The sequence below is a fragment of the Python bivittatus genome, unplaced genomic scaffold, assembly GCF_059951505.1.
Source record: "Python bivittatus isolate LINGU-HERP-01145 unplaced genomic scaffold, Pbiv_v1 ctg000850_np1212, whole genome shotgun sequence".
In the NCBI taxonomy this organism is placed as follows: Eukaryota; Metazoa; Chordata; class Lepidosauria; order Squamata; family Pythonidae; genus Python; species Python bivittatus.
In genome coordinates, this window is record NW_028277112.1 from 53,449,313 (window position 1) to 53,470,792 (window position 21,480).

At 37.4% G+C, this 21,480-nt stretch overlaps 1 protein-coding gene across 1 annotated transcript; it reads right to left on the reverse strand.

The window, feature by feature from the left end:
- Positions 1 to 157: 157 nt before the first annotated feature.
- Positions 158 to 20,876, reverse strand: C9orf72 (C9orf72-SMCR8 complex subunit). Its single transcript, XM_007426945.3, has 11 exons — positions 20,721 to 20,876; positions 17,339 to 17,825; positions 15,638 to 15,697; positions 14,819 to 14,914; positions 13,417 to 13,481; positions 12,350 to 12,422; positions 11,583 to 11,699; positions 9,350 to 9,585; positions 5,789 to 5,846; positions 2,989 to 3,098; positions 158 to 2,886 (listed from the first exon to the last, which is right to left on the reverse strand). Exons 2-11 carry the CDS (start codon positions 17,780 to 17,782, stop codon positions 2,700 to 2,702), a joined length of 1,446 nt encoding a protein of 481 aa, XP_007427007.1. The 5' UTR covers positions 17,783 to 17,825; positions 20,721 to 20,876; the 3' UTR covers positions 158 to 2,699.
- Positions 20,877 to 21,480: the final 604 nt, after the last annotated feature.

The window sequence follows — 21,480 nt, forward strand, 5'->3', positions numbered from 1 at the left end:
CAAAGGTGCCAAACGAAGCAGACTTTTTGTGAGACCCTCATTTGCTGTTGCTGTTGTAATACCACTGTTTCAACCATCCAGAAGGAAAGAGAATTTTGCTGCAGCTAAAAAACTGCTAGAAGCCTACAGTAAGAAAGATATTGCTTTAAAATCTTAAAAATGCCACATTTTTTCAATAGCTTAATTTAATGTTTAACCATAAAATATGGAACACAGATCAAGGTGATATTACTTTTTTGTTACATAAATATGCAAGACAAAAGTGCATCAAAATTTGGTAAATTTTTAGTATTTACATTCCATAGTGAATAAAGCTGATACTACAATTTGTTTCAAGCCACACTTTTCTTTTTGTAATGGCAGTTGTATTTGTCAAAATACATCAAGATACAGTTAGGCATAGGATTCAATAATGTGGACTGTATGCGGTAACATTCTTGTTATTCATAAGAATGTAACACCATGTAAACCACTGAAACAAAATTAAATGCTGCATGCCACCTCTCAATGTGCAATTTTAAGAAAACAGGAAATAATGCTTTTTGGTAGATCATATATTTTCTCATTTTTTGAAGGACAGAAAACATGAAAAATATGTTAAAACCTACAATGCATCAAGTTTAGATCAACATTTCTCAATCCTGTGCCTGTCAGACATTTAGTACTACAAACCCCATCACCAAACCAGTAATGAAGAGAATGCTGGATACCTTTTCCAGTCTATCTCAGACAAATTGAACTGAATGCCTAAACAAGAGTAAACACTGATTAAGATACTGAATTATCTAATTGATAGATTCAACAGTAAGATAATTGGCATAAAATTTATTTTAAGCTAACTGCTGGAACTATCACAAGATTTTCTGAAAAGTGCAAACTTCTAAGTCACCTGCAATATTCCTCCAATATTTATTGTAACAGTATCCTAGAAAAATCCAAATACTTATTAGCAAAGTAAGGAATCAGGGCAAGATCCTTCAAGTGTGATTGTACAACTTCTAGCATTCCTTACTCTTAAACTATGACTGGTAAGATTTCTGGGGTTAGCGTTCAGCTAGAGGGCTACAAGGTCAACCTCTTTGTCATTTCCAATATTCTCCATTATAAATGCAGAAGGCCACATATAGTTGTAGTTTCAACTATAGAACTGTTTGATTCCTTGATTCTTGCTGAGCACAACATGACCAAAGCTATTTACTCTGGGATGAAATGTATTTTTAACCTCAAGTTATTTAGTATTCATCTGTGGATTATTCCACACAGAGCTAAGAGGAAGGGATATTTCCCTTCTGCCTTTTTTCCCCATTCAGTTATAACTGCTTTGATAGCTTTCCCAATGCAAAATAGCATCTCATTTTAGAAATAAAGAAATACAGATCCAGAGTTCTGTGGAATTGTGACATCCACAGATTGATAGAGATTGCCTTGCTCATTTCCTTAACAGGAAAACTCTGGCACTCACAATTCCCAAGCCATAAAGTTAATGTGGGAAACTTCTTCTGAGAGCTCTATGTATTCATTTCAGCCATCATACATAAACTATAGCTACCAGATCAGGAAAAATAATAGGTTTCCATAAAAACACCAGTTCATATTATAAAATGCTGAAAAATAGCATTAAACCTTGACCTGACAAGTGCATTTCCCAAATCATGTTAAACATACACATATTGCACTTAAATATATCTGCCTTTGGCAACCTCCCTTCACTATAATTACATTTAAAAAAAAATAACATGCACTGAAATGTGTAATAGCAGATATTTAGATTTTTTACTTCAAGAAATCTGCATAATGAAATCAATATAAATATTCAATATTATGCAGACCTGAAGAAGAATAGAAAACAAGCTGAAGCTGATGTCATTTAAGAAAAAAACAATATTGTTAACAATTTGTAAATGTAGAATAAGTAGATTTATTTGGCTTTCATTCAGGGCACAAAAGACCTACTTAGCTGCTGCCTTTAACAAAAGCCTAGCTTTTGTATTTATTTTGACCTTTAAAATATGTACAACTATTGTCAGTCATTAAGCAGTGTGGCATCCATTATAATCTAACAATCAGCAACAGAATGGATTTGCTGGGCATTAGTGTGGTGGTGGTACCCTACTAATCTAAAAATACTCTGTAGGATCATGTCCAATTCCATCTATTCTAAGAAGTCACTTTTCTAAGCATAGTGTTTTATAGCTATATTTAAATAGTTAGATATCATTACAAGTTTCTGGTAGCTGTTGAAAAGTATGGAAAGAGGACAAAAAGATAGTTGGTACTATCTAAACTGGATACCCATTGGAAATGATGGTCTTCAGCTGGCATTTGACATTTGTTTGAAGTCTAGGATCTCCAAATAGAGAAGGGGGAAATGTCTCATTCTGCCCAACACCAAAAGCAAGAACAAAAATGATAAAGCCAATGTGCTCTAATAAAATTTGTTTAAAAAGTGTTGTTTTGAAAGCTCTGATTAGCATTTTGACCATACATAATGATATTTACTATAAATAAAATGGAGCCTTTGATGCCTGCCTAAGTTGAATAGATTTGACAGCAAATTGTCCTCCCTCTTCCACTTTCTATAGGTTGTAGTGTAACCTTACATTCAGTTGCAGTGGAGAGCAGCACGTGATTACGAAGAGAAACATCATATTCCCTTTACCAAAACCTTTGAATAGTATTATGAGATCTTTAAAAGATCTTTAAAATGACATTAGGACATCGTGTTCCTGCACGCTGGTGTAGAAAGGTTGGCCAAAAAGGAACGAATGTAATCCAGGCTTGAGCTTCTCAGCAAAGGCCATTATTATGTTAAGATCGCCCTCTGCTGTTAAGTCCAGGTCTATCTTCAAGTTACGGAGAGATTTAAAAGGTTTTTTGCCTTTTTGCCTGTAAATCAGAGGATAAAGATGGAGTTAACCAGAAAACTTTAAAATTATGTCAGGATACAAGATACCCAACCCCATTGTTCCCTTTAATTTTACAACTCACGTATCATCTTCAATGTATTTGATGAGAGTTAAGGCTTTTCTGTGAAGGACTAAGAGGAACTGGGCAAGAAACACACTCCTTAGAGACAATCCAGGTTTTAAATGAAAGACCTGTTAAGAATTGCCACACAAAAAAGTTGCACAATGAAAAAAAATTCCTTTAACTGGAGTTCTCTCAGTACTCCCCAATTCTCCTGCATACATTGCTTTTATACATGTATGTGGGGAGTTAACACTCATCCCTTCACATTAAAATGTAATATACAGTGCATTCCGAAAGTATTCAGACCCCCTTCACTTTTTTCAATTTTGTTATGTTGCAGCCTGATACTACAATCATTCATTTTTTTTTCTCATTAATCTACACTCAGTACCCCATAATGACAAAGTGAAAACAGAATTTTAGAAATGTCTGTAGATTTATTAAAAAGGAAAAACTGAAATATCACATTGGCATCAGTATTCAGACCCTTTACTCAGTACTTTGTTAAAGCACCTTTGGCAGCAATTACTGCCTCCAGTCTTTTTCAGTATGACACAACAAGCTTTGCACACCTGGATTGGGGGATTTTCTCCCATTCTTTGCAAATCCTCTCAAGCTCAATCAGGTTGGATGGGGACCGTCGGTGGACAGCCATTTTCAGGTCTCTCCAGAGATGTCCAATAGGGTTCAAGTCAGGGCTCTGGCTGGGCCACTCTACGACATTCACAGAGTTGTCCCTAAGCCATTCCTGTGTTGTCTTGGCTGTGTGCTTAGGATCATTGTCACGAAGGTGAACCTTCGGCCCAGTCTGAGGTCCTGAGCGCTATGGAACAGGTTTTCATTGAGGAGATCTCTGTCCTTTGCTCCATTCAGCTTTCCCTCAACCCTGACCAGTCTCCCAGTCCCTGCTGCTGAAAAACACCCCCACAGCATGAGGCTGCCATCACCATGCTTCACTGTTGGGATGGTATTGGGCAGCTGATGAGCGGTGCCTGGTTTCCTCCAGACATAACATGTAGAATTGAGGCCAAACAGTTCAATCTTGGTTTCATCAGACCAGAGAATCTTGTTCCTCACAGTCTGAGAGTCCTTCAGGTGCTTTTTTGCAAACTCCAGGCGGGCTTTCATGTGTTTTGCACTGAGGAGAGGCTTCCGTCTAGCCACTCTGCCATACAGCCCAGATCGGTGGAGGGCTGCAGTGATGGTTGTCCTTCTGGAACTTTGTCCCATCTCCACACAGGAACTCCGGAGCTCAGTCAGAGTGACCATCGGGTTCTTGGTCACCTCTCTTACTAAGGCTCTTCTCCCCTGATTGCTCAGTTTGGCCGGGTGACCAGCTCTTGGAAGAGTCCTGGTTGTGCCAAACGTCTTCCATTTGAGAATGATGGAGGCCACTGTGCTCTTGGGAACCGCCAGTACAGCAGAATTTTTTTTGTAGCCTTCCCCAGATCTGTGCCTTGCAATAATCCTGTCTCTGAGCTCTGCAGGCAGTTCCTTTGACCTCATGGCTTTTGCTCTGTTACAATATGCATTGTCAGCTGTGAGGCCTTCTGCAGGGAGGTGTGAGCCTTTCCAAATCACGTCCAATCAATTTAATTTACCACAGGTGGACTCCAGTCAAGGTGTAGAAACAGCTCAGCAGCAATCAAGAGAAATGGGAGGCACCTGAGCTAAATTTCAAGTGCTGTTGCAAAAGGTCTGAATACTTATGCCAATGTGATATTTCAGTTTTTCCTTTTTAATAAATCTACAGACATTTCTAAAATTCTGTTTTCACTTTGTCATTATGGGGTACTGAGTGTAATTAATGAGGAAAAAAATGAATTTGAACGATTGTAGCATCAGGCTGCAACATAACAAAATTGAAAAAAGTGAAGGGGGTCTGAATACTTTCCGAATGTACTGTATATGTTGAGATTTAATAAGTAAATACAGTATATGCATTATACAGTAAACTTAAAAGGGTTGAATATCATTTAGGAAGGAGCTCCTTATTCAATTTCAGAAATTAGAGCTTTGGGGACTACTATACTATTGACCTTGAATTATTTAAGATATTTTAAAGGCCAGGGAGTCACAGTGACTGGGGATAAAAAGAAGTATTTTCTACGCATGTGGAGGGTATGAAATTGCACAAGGCTGGAATAATCAAGGTGTATTCCATAATAATAATGGCTTATTTGGTCAAGGACCAGCAAAAATAAAAAAAAAAAATACACCACCAAAGTAAAAGCAAATAGATGAGATAAAACACTAGCATAACAAAAATAAAATAAAACACAAACATGTGACATACACTGCTATAATGGTGCATTAATTACTTGTTCAAGTGTAAATCTAAAATATTACAGACTATGAAGTAAAAGATATATCATCTAAAAACTAGATAGCTAGTATGTGTTACATCTAAAGTGATAAATAGAAGTGATTAATTCCGTAACCAATTATGCCTGCCACACTTTGGTACCCTCTGTATGGACATAATTTAATTTCCCTTCATTTTCTCAGTGCAAAACTAAACTAACACCATCATGCTTAATTTAATTTTAGGATTGGAGTAGGCAATCTATTGTTTTTAAAATATTTTGGACTACACCTCCAATAAGCCAAAACAAGCATGGCCAATGCTCAGGGATTATGAAAATTTATCCCCAAATACCTGGAGAATTGCCCTACCTTGCTTTATGTACCCTAAATACATGATTATTCATTACATATCTTCTATAATCATTCTTTTCATGGAAAACTACTCAAAAGGAATATTTAATAAACAGTATGCCATGTACTTATTAGTTTTAACTAACTGAATCATAGTTACCTGATCCAAGAAAGCTTTTACTAAAGTATCTTGGTGCTGAACATCTTGGAAAACATTCCTGCAGAAATACAGAAGAACAAAATAAAGCATAAAAAGAGAAAACTCCAGATCCCTGGGGACTCTTTTAGGCTGCAAAAAAGGGAAATGAGGGGAGACATAATCAAAATGGTTAAAAAATCATGCATAATATGGAGCAAGTGGGCAAGGGTTACTCCCTCTCTCAAAACACTAAGACCGGGGCTCATCCAATGAAGCTAACTGTAGGGAGCTTTAGGACAAAGAAAACCATTGTTCACGTAGCATAGAATGAACTGTTGGAACTTGTTACAAGAAAAAATGATGGCTACTAATCTGGAAAGCTTTAAAAAAAGGTTTAGATAAATTCACAGAGGACAGGTCTATCAGGAATATTAGTCTGAAGAATCAAATATTATCTCCAAATTGGGGGCAGGTTGTCTCCAATTCCAGAGGAACATTGGTGGAAGAGGAGTACTCTCCATTTCTTGCTTGCAAACACTTCAGAGGCATCACTGTGAGAAACAAAACACTGAACCAAAGTGGGCCTTGCCCTGATCTAGCAGGGCTATTAACATGGAAAAGGAAGAGAGAAATCAGACCCGCCCTGCCAAGTCCTGCTCTGCTGTCTCATTGTGGCAGGGGGATTGTTCTTGTGAGGGATGAGCAAGAATGTCAGAAGTGTTGCCAGGAGTATATACTTCTAGAAGGGCCACCCAAGGCCTGAGGGTCATCCTAGCTAAAGCAAGCAAGCACTACCAATATTGGAAGATGCTGGAAGTGGATGATCACTTTAGTGACACAGCAAAACCATCTTTCATACTGTGTAAGAGAAAGCAATGGTAAACCCCTTCCACATTTTACCAAAGTGACTGAAAATATACTGCCAGATGATGGGCCCCCTCAGGTTGGACAGCATTCAACAAATTACTAAGGAAGAGCCCGGGATCTTTTGGAGTTCTAATGGTGTTTATGATGAGGGAGATTAAGTTTCTGGATGTCTAGTTGCTGACCTTGCCATGCAGGAAAAAAAAAATAAACCAAAGCTGCACAGATAGAACTACAGTGGAAACATGAAATGTAACAAGCATGAACGTGGGAAAGCTCAACACAATGTAAGATGCAATGGGTTGACTACACATTGATGTCTTAGGCATCAATAACTGAAATGGATTGGAACTGGATACTGGAATCACTTTGATTGGGAACCAGAGGAACTGTGGGATGAAATCAGAAATGTTGTTAAGGATGAATGTGAAAAGAAATGGCCAAAAATGAAGAAAAAAAGAAAGAAAGCTGGATGTCAGAACACCGAGGAAATTGCCAAGAAGAGCAGAGAAGCCAAAGATCTCGGGAAGGAGCTTAACAAAAATTTCAGAGAACTGAAGGAAACAGACATGGAAAAACATACCTCGTGACCATATATTGGAAGAGATCAATCTACATACCAATACCAAAAACAGGAGATTTAGCAAATTGTGCAAATTATCACACCATATCCTTAATCTCACAAGCTAGCAAAATAGTGTTTAGGATTATCCAAAGCAGATTAGAGCCTTACATGGAAAGGGAGATGCTCATTCTGGTCTTAGAAACGGCCAGGAAAGAAGAGATATTATTGGTAATGCATGGTGGATAATTGAGAAACCAGGTGAGCATGGTTTTAAAATTGAGGAAAGAAACATAAATAGCTTGCGCTGTGCTGATGACACTACTGGGATAGCTGAAAATGCAAATGAACAGCAAGCTCTGATAATGAAAGTCAAGAAGCATAGTGGAAAAACAGGACTGAGATTAAACATAAAGACCAAACTAATGATAACAGGTACAGCAACCAGTCTTAGAACTGAAATGAAGATATTGAAGTGATAGATAATGTCTGCCTTTCATGATCAAGTATCAACAGCAGTCAAGGAACCAGCAGTCAAGAAACATGCTACAGACTAGCACTTGGTAGAGGAGCAATGAAAGCCTTGGAAAAGATACTCAGATGCTGGGGTGTTTCTAGACCTCCAAAGATCAGAATCGTGCAAGCAGTGCTTTTCCACATGACACTCTGTGCAAACAAAAGCTGGACTTTGAAGAAGCAGGATAGAAAGAGTATTGACACTTTTGAACTATGATGTTGGAGAAGGCTCCTAAGAATACCATGGACAGCCCAGAAAACAAACAAATGGATCAGAAACAAATCAACCTAGAGTTCTCACTTGAGGCACAAATGACCAACCTCAAACTATTGTATTTTGGATACATTATCTGAAGATCCAGCTCCCTTGAGAAGTCTATAATGCTGGGACACGTGGAAGGAAAAAAAGAGGAAAACCAGCAGCAAGGGGGATGGACTCGATTAGAGTGGCAGTCGGTGCACCACTGGGAGACGTGAAAGGCTGTGCTGGGGACATCTAAGAGATGACAATGGCTTCATGGCACTTAATCAGAGCAAAGATGGGCAGGTAATAGAAGAGGATTATTCCATTTGTTTCTGTTATTTTTATTCTCTAACAATGGCAGAAATGCAGTCATAATAGTTACTGCATAAATTGAATGGGACCAAATCTTTGTATGTCATATATTATTTAAGTAATGGCTTTATGCTAAGGTGATACTAAAGACTTTCTTTCATAAGGGTGTCAAGTGAACGATGAACAGAGAATCCTCCTCAAGCAGATTTGTAGAGCTCTAGGCACATTTAATTTATGCCACATTCCCTCAGAACAGTGAGAAGAGTTTGGGCAGAGCACGGACCTATATTCCAAACTAACTGTGGCAGGCCCAAAACAAAAAACACCAAAAACCAATCCCCTAAACAAAAACAACCCTTAGTGACATTTTGAATTTTTAGTATTTTTATATTTCCAGTGCATGTATCTCAAAGCAGTGCACACAGAGATGACTTCTGATTAAATCAGTTGACAATGCTTATATTCTCCTAGTTGATGGAAGTGTATATAATGGTATCGATGAAGAAAGTTCCATGGTGCCTTTGATGATTATACAGAAATGCTAGGAAAGGAAGTTATGAACCACTGAAGGACTGGGGGCGGACTGATGTGCATGGGTCCTGTGCAAGGTAATCTGAGGTGCAGCAGTGGTGCCTCAAAAGCCATATTTCTTAGGTACTGTTGGCTCCTGTGATTATTTAAATTCTTCATCTAGGGATGTTGTGATAAGCAGGTGACCCAGGTTCAGGTATACATAGGCATAGGCAAGATATTCATTTAGAAAAGACCCTATGTTTGACTGAATAGTGAAACATAGAGTCTTTTCCAAACTAATAACTTGTGAAAAAATGTGAAAAAGAGTGAAAAAAAGAGTGAAAAAAATTCTAGCTTTCAACAATTACTTTCATGATCTGGCAAACAACAATGATAATTTGGTGACAGAGAACCTGAAGGTAAATAGATAGGCAAAAAGGATACAGATACTACATTTGAATCATGGTGACTACCAACATAAAAATGCAGATCTATATTCAAATGCCTGCTATATTTACTCACAAAGGATGGTACAGAGTAACTGTTTTGTAAACGCCACAAGAATACATACAAGTCAGGAGTAAAGCTTTCATCTGTATGGATAATGGTATCTTGAGGCATTTCTTCATCCAAAGTAGCTCTCCAAAATGCTGTTAGTTCAGATCTCATGTACCGTCGTTGATTATAAATATGTTCGTGGCACGGAGGCATCTGTTTCACTGTGTTGACATCTACATCTATGTGCGTGGTAGGGTATGGGGCATACATCACTTGACGGAAAGGCAACACAAAGCTTCCAGTCACATCCTGCCACAATGAAGTTTCAAAAATTAAAAAATGCAACGTATCATTTTGAACATAACATACAAATGAATGTGACTGTTTGCTTTAATAAAAGTAAGGCTATCCTTCCAAGTTGGGGTTGTACCCTGAGAATATTCAAGATCTTACTGTTTAATTGTATGCATTATTACTCAGAAGTGAAACTTATTTCAGTTCAATGGGATTTGATTGCTAGTACTTGGATTTCAAGTTGCGGTTTCCCTGCACATTAGTGAACCCAAAACACGTATCTTCTGAGTAAACATTGCAGTATTAAATATAGAAGGGCTGAATCAACTGAGCTTCCCGGTTATTAAATTAGTGTAGAAACTGATGGTCCCTCACAAATCTTAGCTACCCATAGTCATGAGTAAGTGACTGAAAGTTCTTCATTCACACAATATATGCCAAAGTGAAAGGGGCTTTATAGAAAACCCTGTAGGTCCCAATGAAAACACTGGGACTTCTTTCCAAATACATACATTTAATTTCAGATCATGACTCTCAGATGTGAGGTAGACATTATGAATTGCTTTGTGACTCCCAGTTTTATCTGCACCTCAACAAGGCTGGACAGTTCTTCAGTTACAGGCATTACACAGTTCCCTGAGGCAAAGACACAACTAGCCCTTCTTACATCAGTCAAAGACAGAAACCGAGTGGTAGTTTTACATTTTGTTCATTCAGTTACCTGGTTTATTCCTTTTATTTTTAATTTTCCAACTTTTAGAAATGAAGGTTAAGAGGTCAGAACCTAAAGCAAATGAAGTTAAGCTTTGTTCTTGGCAAGGTCAAGGTAATAGTGTAATTAAAAAAATTTAAAATAGAAACAATTGTGTCAACACCATTCTAACTTCCAGAATGCTCTAAAGTGTTCTGCATATGAGGAAGAAAGATAAAGGTACCAAATTTTTTTTTCCTCATAGTCAAACAAACTGTAAAGTACATTAAACTAAGAAAGTAGCAGGTTTTACTGATCAGATAAGTTATAATTTATGACATTGAAATCTACATTGTCTTGACTTTAGAAAGCCCCTACTAAGTTGAAATACCTTAACTAGAAATCTCCTTTTTAAAAGGAAAATGCAAAATGGAAGAGAGCATCTAGAAAATATTACAACTGTTTACTTACAGAAAAATCGTTTTGATTAGAAAAGGGGATTTCTAATCGAGTGGTTTTTAACAATACAGGTAGGTTGCAGTTAATGTGAGTTTGAATAGTGCGATATTCAATTTGGAGTGGATTATAAATTGATACCAGGTTGCATTTAATGCAAGCCAAAATTCAAGTAATGTGAGGCTAGTGTACATGTGGTTGAGGCTGGCACAAGCGCAGTTGCTCTTGGGGTTTTAAGACACTAATCATCGTGTGTGCAAAATGGAGAAAAGGAAGGTTCTGTTTGAGGAAAGCTCAAAAAAAAAAAAAAGAGGCTCATTTTGAAGAACTACAGCAGAATACAGGAGATAGCAGGTACACTTTGGATATGGGTTTATCCTCCAGTTTGTCCTTTGTTCACTCAATTTATTTATTTTAAATATTTATGAGTTCTATCTAGAAGATCTCATGGCAGGTTATAATGAAGATTTAAAGAAAGAGAAAACAGCTCAGTCTATGCTGGTAAAATATTTTGAAAGACAATAAAGATGTTTTTGTCGTGGTAAGCTTACTTTTAGGAATGTCATTTAGAATTTTTTTGCTTTTATTTGGCTTTCTATAACTACTCTGTGACTTTGTTAAAAATAAATTTAAGCTGTAAGTATATTCTTTTAATCTTTTAGCGTTATATTTCATTAATAAACATATAAAATTTATGTTTAAAACTTTTCATTGCCTGTTTCCATTGAGCAGGAAACAATTACCCTATTTTCCATAGAAACATCACTTCGAATAGTGCAAATTTGAATAATGCAACCATTTCGTGGGATTCACTATCAGCACTAATCGAATCTACCTGTATGCATGAGGAAAGAAAATATCTTACCTTCAGCAGCCCTTGCACAAAAAGACCTGACTCATACTTAAAAGAAGTTTCGTTTCTACAAAGGCGAGAACATTTTCGCTCTGCTGAAGTGAGAAAGAGGCACAGTGTCCGTACTATCTGTAAACAAACAAACAAACTGTAATACTATAGACAAACTTTATAGATTGACAGTTCTATTGTATAGTGAATGGACAATTCTTATTTGTCATTTTGTACCATTACTTTTGACTCCTGGTCTATGTGGTAGAGTTACAGAAGTGATTTGCCGTGGCTTTCTTCAAGGGTTTTTTTCCCCCTTTCCTTTTTCAACCTGCCAATCTACTTTACAATCTGGATTTCCTAGAAGATTCTCCATAATATACTAAGAGGGCTAAACCATGTTCATTCTGTAAATCAACCCTTAAAAGGTGGTTGTTCTGGGGAAAATATTTGCCGCCTTGATTTCTTGAATGAAAGGCAGGATGTAAATCAAATATATAACTAGTACTGTTATACAAATCTTGTGCATGACTTTTCTGTTCAGAACCACATTATATAAATTTCTTGAATTTCAAACTCAAGACAAAATCTGGAAACTTTATATTTCCATGTGCAAATTGGATAAATCCACACTAAAAATTGAACTAAATAGATTTCTCCTTCATCCCTAGCTTCTGCCAAAGATTTCAATGTTTCTGTAAACAAAAAAAGAAATTATTACTTCTATGATTTTAATTAAAACATCTTACCTGGGAAATGTTTCCCATCAGTATATTGGGAACACATACCTTATTAACTTTTTCTGCACTGCTTCCTATAACAACTGAGCAACCGCAGGTCTGCAGATGTGAACTTATGGCCCTGAATATTAAACACAGAGATGAATAAAGTGATATTTTTTTAAAAAAAGAAAACAGTTTTACAAGCTGTAACAAATTTTACATATTTCAGAATCTCATTTTTTAAAATTAGATAGCTCGTCCTTGCCATAAACCTAAAATCTGGGACTTCACACATATTCATATGCAAAACAAAACTTGAAAACCAATTTCAAGAGTACATATGTAGAAGAAAACCAGGTAAAAAGAACGGCTTGCTGTATTCCTGGAGATGACCCAGATTTCACTATGTTCAACTCTGTTACTAGACTTAGGTTTATAATATCCATGATCAAATCACATTTTTAAAAAATTCTTTCATAAGGTTATCGTCAATTCCATTAATTATATTTTACAGTTACTCTGAAATGAGAAAAAAGAAAAAGTACAAAAAACAAAATACTGTACCCCCTCAAGCTCTTGCTTGTTGCACATCCGAGTTCTATTAGAAGTACTACATCAGAAGTAAACTTAGCCTAGTTTTCCATTTCTTTGTGGTTTTCCCCCCATAGAAAGCAATTGTGACGTAAGAAAACTGCAAACCTGGCCAGTTTAGTTATTTCTTCTCTTAAGAAATGTCATTTAGCACAGGGTTCCTCAACCTCAGCAACTTTAAGATGGGTGGACTTCAACTCCCAGAATTCCCCAGCCAGCCATGCTGGCTGGGGAATTCTGGGAGTTGAAGTCCACCCATCTTAAAGTTGCTGAGGTTGAGGAACCCTGATTTAGCATATCCCCTTTAAATGTTACACCATACCCAAGTCTCCATATTTATAAGTCTTTTGTGTAGACAAAATTTACAATATTTGCTTGAACAATTCAGACTCTCTTTAAAAACCTGCTTTAAGTATCTGACATGTGTCACAAAAGCCAATCAGTAGACTTTTTACCCCAACAAGTCCCCTATCTACTGGGCCTACCATTAGATCTCTACTTTCAATGGATTTTCACAAAAGTGTAATAGAAACAGAACATACTTAAGTAGGAAACTTTCATGACAACTGTCACCGATGTCATCATCACTAAGCACTGTATCACTTATCTGGAATATAATGAAAACAAAGGAGAAGAGGATTTGTTTATTATGAAAACCACCACATATGAACGTATTATTGATTACAATGAAATTTTAAAAGATCTCAACCTCTTCTGAAAATTTGTCATAGTAGAATGTTAAGAATAATACACTGCAGCCCACATTAACAAGCATTTCTGCCAGCCTAAGAAGCATACCGTTAGTCAAATTTCTTATTCAACCCAAAATTTGATTCTGTCTATCAAATGTACTGTTCTATCCCTTTATCACCAATATAGCACATGACATTTCAAACCTGATATGCTGTTATTGTTGCAGCTGAAGTCTGAATAAGGAAGATGGAATAAATATGGTATGGAAGATACAGAAGAATATGGTATAATACAACCAATTTCCTGGAACTAAAAAACAAACAACAAAAAACCCCACAACTATAGAAAAGGAAATTTTGCATTACTAAACATATTTCTACCCCATACGTTTCTTATAATATCTATATCGATATACTTTTTTCATTGATATCTTTATAATCCAGTACAAGATACCATGAGCCTCCCAGAGCCGTTTGGGAGTTGGGTGACGCCTAAATTGAATACATAAATAAATATTTCAACACTAAAGATACGCCAGGATTCTCTCCTAGAATTAAAACTTTTGCCAATTTATAACGAATTGCACTTTGATAAAACTCTGCATCCTGCATATTCAAAAAGACAAAGAACGAAGTGGTGGAGATTGCATCCATGCATTCTCCTGGGCAGTGTAAACAGACTGCCACTGCCTTCTTTCAGGATTTTTTTTTTTTAATTTTCCAATTTAGTCAATAGACTTGGAATTCTCAAGTGGTCCACGCCCTAAGCATTGACCAGATTTGATCTGGCTTAGTTTCAGAGATAACCAACATCAGCCACCTGCTGGGACTTTAAAAGACATGCTTTGATTTTAAATGTATACATTCTGCATTTTTAAACAGGCAGAGGTATAAATTGTACATTATACACTGTTATTTGCCTAAATATGGTTCAAAATAGTGAAAAGAACAAAAGGAGTCAGGTGCTTCCTTTCATGGTATATGTGTGTGTGTGCACTGTCAAGTAAGCTTTTGACTCCTGGTGACTGCCTGGACTAGTCCCTGCAGTTTTCTTGACAAGGTTTTTTGGAAGTGGTTTGCCATTGCCTCCTTCCCAGGGCTGAGAGGGAATGATTGGCCCAAGGTCACCTAGCTGGCTTCATGCCCAAGATGGGACTAGAACTCATGGTCTCCTGGTTTCTAGCCTGATGTCTTAACCACTACACCAAACTGGCTCTCCTCCTTTCATGGTGTATTTCATATAAAGACTTACATCTATTTCTTCTGGAACACTGTGTGATTTCATAGATGACAGGAGTTCCATTACAGGAATAACTTCCCCTGTCAGCATTGGAATGATACTCTGGCCCTGTGGAATAAGTACAAGTTTTATCAAACAAGAAGTTGAATTTAACAAAATTGTAGGAAAAGACTATTAAGAGACTGAATGGCTTTTGAAGAAAAAAGAGAAATTACGGGTAATTTGGGAAAACTAATTTTTCAGTTTTATTCCAAAATAATCATTAAAAAAATAAGAAATCAAGAGTTTGAAACTGTATAAGATTTGACAACAGTGGGTTAATGAAACTGAATTTGTGTGAAGAAGTCTGATCTAGGACCGAAGCAAACTGAAAGAATCAAATGCAATTAATGTATAACTGTACTTTACAGTCAACGGATTATAAAAATAAAAGTTTTAGGCCTCATTTCTTGTTAAATATAATGTAATAAATTTCAGCTAAGTATAATTCAACATTCACATTGGCAATTCTTTTTCTGATAGATGAATGACATGGTAAAATCTTCTACTTTGACAGATTGTTCTACTTTGTCAGGAAATTACCACTTTTAAAGACACTCACAATTCATCTTGTTTCTGTGGAATAAATATATAAAAGTATTTAGATTTCCATTTTGCTCAAAAATACCGATTACAGAATAAGGAAACATTCTTTATTTGGATTTTTTAACATAACTTCATATTACTTTTTTATCCAAAAGTTCCAGAAGAATCTACAGGAGCAAACGGAACTTTAAATTTGAAACACTGAGTATGCGTCTAGATCAGGGTGAGCCAGAGTCTTTTTCTTACTTGATCTTCCACTCTTTCTGCACCTTCCATAATAGACTTCTGGAAATGTTCTTGTCTTTCCTAAAACAGAAAACTTTTTTTTCACAAATAATAAAGACATTGCATGCAAATTTTGACATTACGTATATGTGATTTTGTAAAAAGGTATAAAATTAATCTATCATTGTACTCGAAACAGATCACAATGAAGTGAAATTATGCATGGTAAACCAGACATGGAGATATGTTTTCAGATTCTTGCTCAGCCATAAAACTCAAGGGAAACTACAACCCATTCAGATTTTTTTTTCTAATCTATTCTATCAAATTGCTTCACTTTGCAAAACATTTAAATTGTATTTGAGCACAAAATTATTAAAATCCAGAATCCCTTTAGAATTATGTCATCAAACATTTCCCTCAAACTGTAGTTACACTTTATCTTGTTAATCTCATTCTAATACTTTCAAAATAAATAATCCTTGTTAAAATCAGGAACTATAAATGTTTTTCTTAATTAACAAGCTAATATATGCTACATGAAAAAAACCAGTGGGATTTAAAAAAAAAATATTATATATTATTGAATAAAAGTTTATGCTATATGGTCAGTTGGGAATGAGCAACTGGGTGACCTTCCAGATGTTCTGGGCTATTAACAACCAGGAGCAAACCGTGGCATGAATCCTCCTATTTTTCCCAATCACAACCCAGTGAAGTAGGTTGGGCTAAAAAAATACAGTTCTGTGGCTCAAGGTGATCTAGAGTCTAGAGTTCTCTGCTCCTAGACCAACAGATTAATCACACTACCACAATGACTTTCATATGTTTGGTGGGACTTATGGGAGTTCTAGTCCAAAATATCTGATGAGCGCTAGCTTGACTACCTCTTTTCTAAGAGGAGCTCCTTCAGAGGAAAACACTTTTCATATTGGCTATTAGAAACTATATATTTCTGAGCAAGATTACATCACGTGGTACATATTAATTATGCATATGTAATGATTTTTTTAAATTTTTTTTGTCAGAATGACAGCATATTATTTATTTCATCAATTTACATGGCTGCCCAACTTGCAAATGCAACTCTAGTTGTACTATTACAACTAGTACAAAATCAAGCAAAAAACCTCAAAAAGTAATAATTAAAAAATGACACAACTGAGGCCAGCCCACAATCATTCTATATCAGACCGTTACAGATGGGCTAAGAATTCTTAGATATGTCCTGAAGGGTTATTATTTCAGCTTTTAAAACCCTGAATTGGTTCCACATTAATCATACTTGAATAAATCTATGAAAATTAAAAGTAGAATCTCAGCTCCTAGTGGTTTCACGAACATGGCTTATTCATGCATTTTTCCAGTCTACCCTTCAGTCCTGTGATTTCCTGGTTATCTTCCACCAACTCCTAACCAGATCTGACCTGGCTTACTTTTCCAAGGTCAGTTGGATACTGATTAAATTAATTATGACAAACAAGCTTCACTGATTTCAATGGTTTTACCAAAGTCTGACTAAAGCTGGAATCAGTAAATTATGCTTACTTTTAGAATGGATGAGGATATCAGGAAACCCAAAGCAAAATGAGGAAGAGCTTCAATCTGTTTTGTTTGCCATTTGTTAGAAAGTGTAATATTTAACAGCTGAGGAGAGACGGATCTTGTGACCTAAACTGTTTTAACAGGCTTAGAAGTCATTACAATGAAAAAACAGCCTACCTTATGCATCCATATCCTTCCTTTCCTTATAATGTGTGTCAATCTATCAACGCACACTCTGTGCAGGGGAAGGTAGAAACTAAGCTCACTCTGTGGAAGTATTATTGATAATCCATATGTACTTCTGTCTCCATTCCAATTTCCATCAAAAATTAAGGACACAATAATGACCCCTTTCTCAGACAAAACAAAAAATTTCACATCTATTGCACCACTCTCTGCATTTCGAAGTATTTCTCCATTGAGAGTATGATTTGCAAGGAATGTTATTTCTCCATCACTGAGAAGCTGTTGCTCTGTTTTTGGAGCCCAAATATGTCTGACTCTGGGACCAAGAATATTATCCCAGTATGCAAATGTGGCAGCCAGTAATGGTGATTCTCCACTCAGTGCAATTTCTGTCTTGGCAACGGCAGGAGAAGGAGGAGGACAGAGAGCAGACATGATGATCTCAGTAGTCACATTATTGAAACCTAAAAAGTGTGTGCTGAAAAATAAGCAAAGCAAAAAAGTTTATACAAAGCATCTCAATGTTCTAAATCTTGAAGTACAATTTTTAGCATAAATAAAACTGATGTGTAGATAGCAAAGTTCATGATAAAATACTACATGAAACTGCTACCCTACTTCTAGGCTGCGCAACTGTCCAGTCCACAGGCTTCCAAGAAAAGCATGTACAGGCAGTCCTTGCTTAGCGAAAGCATCATTCAGAGACCATTCAAAGTTATGACAGTGCTGAAAAAATATATGTATGCCCAATGACCGCATTTACGACCTTTGCAGCATCCCTCAGTCATATGACCGCCATTATAGTCAGAACACATTGTGCTGTGCCTGACCTGTTTTCTTCCTCCCCGCCCCCTTGCACAGTGGAAAGTTTGGAAAGGAAGGGATTACAAGAGAGTAAGTAGGCACGCAAATGGGGAATACACATCCAAAGCAATGCAGTGGTGCTGGCAGCTGTGAGTGTGCCAAACAAACAGTCTGGTGTATTCCTCATTGTGTACCAGCTTACTTTCTTGTAATCCCTTCCTCTCCAATCTTTCCACAGACATAAACAAGCAAGGGGGAAAAAAGAAAAGAAAAAAAGTTATTTCTGTAGGTAATCTCTCCTCTGCCTGACCTGTCCCCTGTCCCTTGGAGAGGAAGGGATTACGAGAGTAAGCAGACATAAAATGGGGAATACACCAGGCTGTTTGTGTAGCACACTCACAGCTGCCAGCACCACCGCATTGCTTTTGACTTGTATTCCCCATTGTATGCCTGTTTTACTCTCTTGTAATCCCTTCCTCTCCAATGAATGTAAATACAAACATTAATTCCCTTCTTGCTAATTATCCAAGTGCCGGGGTGAGCATTCCAAAGGGTGGGGCCATGGGGAAAAAGAAAGCACAGGTGTGGTCAACTGATTTCTCACTTAGCCACTGCTTTGCTTAGTGATGGAGTTGCCGTCCGAACTGTGGCCGCTAAGCAAAGACTATCTGCATCAAACTGAACTATATGCTGCTAAGTTTAATAATTAAACAGTACAATGATTCTCCATTATTCATTTAAAGGTGTCCAGAATGCATATTAAAGTGCAGTCCTGTGCATATTTACTTAGATTTTACTAGTGAATTAATATGCAGAGGACTGCTTTCCCTCAAACAAAAATCAGTGGTAGGATGAGAACTATTCATTTTATCAAACTGTCGGGAAAAGCCTGCTTGTCTCAATGTCAGCCAACTAACAAAGAAGCATGAAGTTTAAAGAGAATTTCCATATGGCAACACTAGTAAGTATATAAAACACAGGCAGAAATCAATCTTCCATCAACAGTTGAATAATAATCTCCTCCAATTTTGTTTCTACTTTGGATAAAAGCAAAGCATTTCCACTAATTTCCTTCTATGGTGCAAGAAGAAGAAAACATGCACTGTGAGGAAGTTTCATAAGCAAATGGAAGTCTGGCTTTGTCAACATGTCTTGTAGTCCAAGGCTGGCTTTCACCTAATTAAGTAATCACATGCTTGTACAGAAATCTGATATGTATGTCCCTTTGAAAAATATTACTATTACATTCAGCTGAATGTAGTCCTGGGTTGTAAACAGGACTGCCAGATCTAAGCTGCAAAAACCCCAAAGAACAGTAGGATGGCAGAAATGTGATACAGCTGCCATTTAGTGGCCATGCAGATTTTTTACAGCCCAGATTTGGTAGCTCCGATATGTCACTGGAATTCATTCATAACTTAAAAAAAAAATGTTGCAAGACATTATGTGTCTACATCGGCATACACTGCAAAACCATTCAGCTGACTAGGCAGGAAGGTATCAACACTTGTTGAACTGAGAGATAATTAAAAGAAACAGAGTCAGTGTTACTAACAGTGGGAAAAATTTATCGAAGTGGTTGCTTAAACATTCATTCATTTATTCATTCATTCATTCACTCAATTTGTATGGCCACCCATCTCAACAAGTGACTCTGGGTGGCAAACAAAATTAAAAAGAAAACCAATTAATAATACAAACAATAAAATACATAGCCTAGAATAAATCATATTTAATACAATATGTCTCCGGAGTTCTGTTTAACTGAAAGCAAATGTCCACTGGCTTCATTTCCCCTGCATTTTCAAAGTGCATTACATTCATACAAACTGCATTTCATTATTATAAAGCATATTGTAAAAATCTATATGCCTTAAAAACTGAAACCTCAAGTCACCACACGCATCCAGGGCAAAGTGCCAGCGCTAAATCCTCACACAGTTTGAGAGGGCAGAAACCAACTCGCTCAAATACGATTAAAAAAAATTTTTTTTTTAAATCCGGTAGACCCCTCTTCTCTTCCTCCCAAGAAATCCACGTCTTTCAGTTAACCTCAGGCGCAGATCCAAAGGGAAAACAGCCAATTTCCTCAGCCCAAATAGCTCTGGAGTGCCACCAGAAACAAATTTTGGAGTGGACTCCAGCTATCATCTCGGCCAGCCCTAGCTAACACTGCTACCTTTCTTTCCTATTATGCTCCAAAATATTACATTTTCTTCCCTAATTTCCCCATCCCATCCCGTGGTCCAGATGGAATTCTAAGGCAGTAGCGCGGGCATTCAAGGGTTTTTTCAATGGGAGCAAAAACAGACACCATCACTTTAAGGGTGTTCTCTCTCTCCCTCCCCCCATCCCTTTCCGTGATTTATTGGTGCTCAGACAGATCGTTCCCAAAAGAGGTTCGGTCGGTTCAACAATTTGAAAGAGAGCCGGAGGTGCCCCTCGAGCGCCGCAGCTATTACACCGGGAAGCGACCACCCACCCTCAAAGAGAGAGCCGATCGCGGCTTCTGGGGGAAACCAGCGAGACGAAGGCGCGATACCCCTCCCCATCATCGCCACCTACTTACCTGTGCGCGCAACTGCCCGAACCCCGCCAAGAAACCACGTTAACCCCCTCCTCCCTTTACTAGCCATTCCCGGTCATAAACACATCCAACCCATCAGCGCGCATGCGCCTTTCCGAAGGTTCTGCGCTTCACACCAACGAGCTCCCAGCCACTCTGAGAAAGAAGGGGGAGGAGACTCCAACTGACGTAGGCGTCGAACAGTCTTTAAAAAAAAGTAGTGGGAATGCAGTCTAGAGGAAAGAATGGTGGGGAAAGAAGGCGTAGCTATCTAATTGCGGCTCTTTAGCGGCATAGGGACTTCTGGCATAAGGAATAGTAGCTCAGATTTGTAAAGCGCAGCAGGTTGAGGAAAGCTACTATCCGTGGTTATCAATGGGCCACATTGGTTGAAAGTCACACGGAAGGCAGGAGTTACAAGCGTGCATATGACTTTTTCGGGACTCAAACTCTCTTCCCCTGCCCCCCGCATTTATTTTCTTAGTTGCAAGCTGCTGTACCTTTAAAAGTCATGTGACAGAATAGGAAGGTTTTCTGTAGAGAGGGCTCCAATTAGAGCGCGTGGTTCAGCTAGGAGTCTTTAAATGATAGCTATATTTTTCGTTTCAGCAATTTTTGAAAAGATTTATCTGGATGGCTTATGGTAAGGACCAAAACCATTGCCTTTTAATTTTTTTTTAAACAGAAAGATGCGTGACTACTAAAACCAATAAAAGCTGTCAGCATCGAACCCCTAACATGGAGGACCCTGGGCTTTGTCATT

Coding starts and splice junctions, on each gene's coding strand:
- C9orf72 (XM_007426945.3), bottom strand. CDS start 17,782: ATGTCTGCTCTCTGTCCTCCTCCTTCTCCTGCCGTTGCCAAGACAGAA. Junction 14,915..15,637: donor CAGAAAGAGTGGAAGATCAA/GTAAGAAAAAGA, acceptor CTTATTCCACAG/GGCCAGAGTATCATTCCAAT. Junction 5,847..9,349: donor GAAAGCTTTACTCCTGACTT/GTATGTATTCTT, acceptor GTATTTCTGCAG/GAATGTTTTCCAAGATGTTC.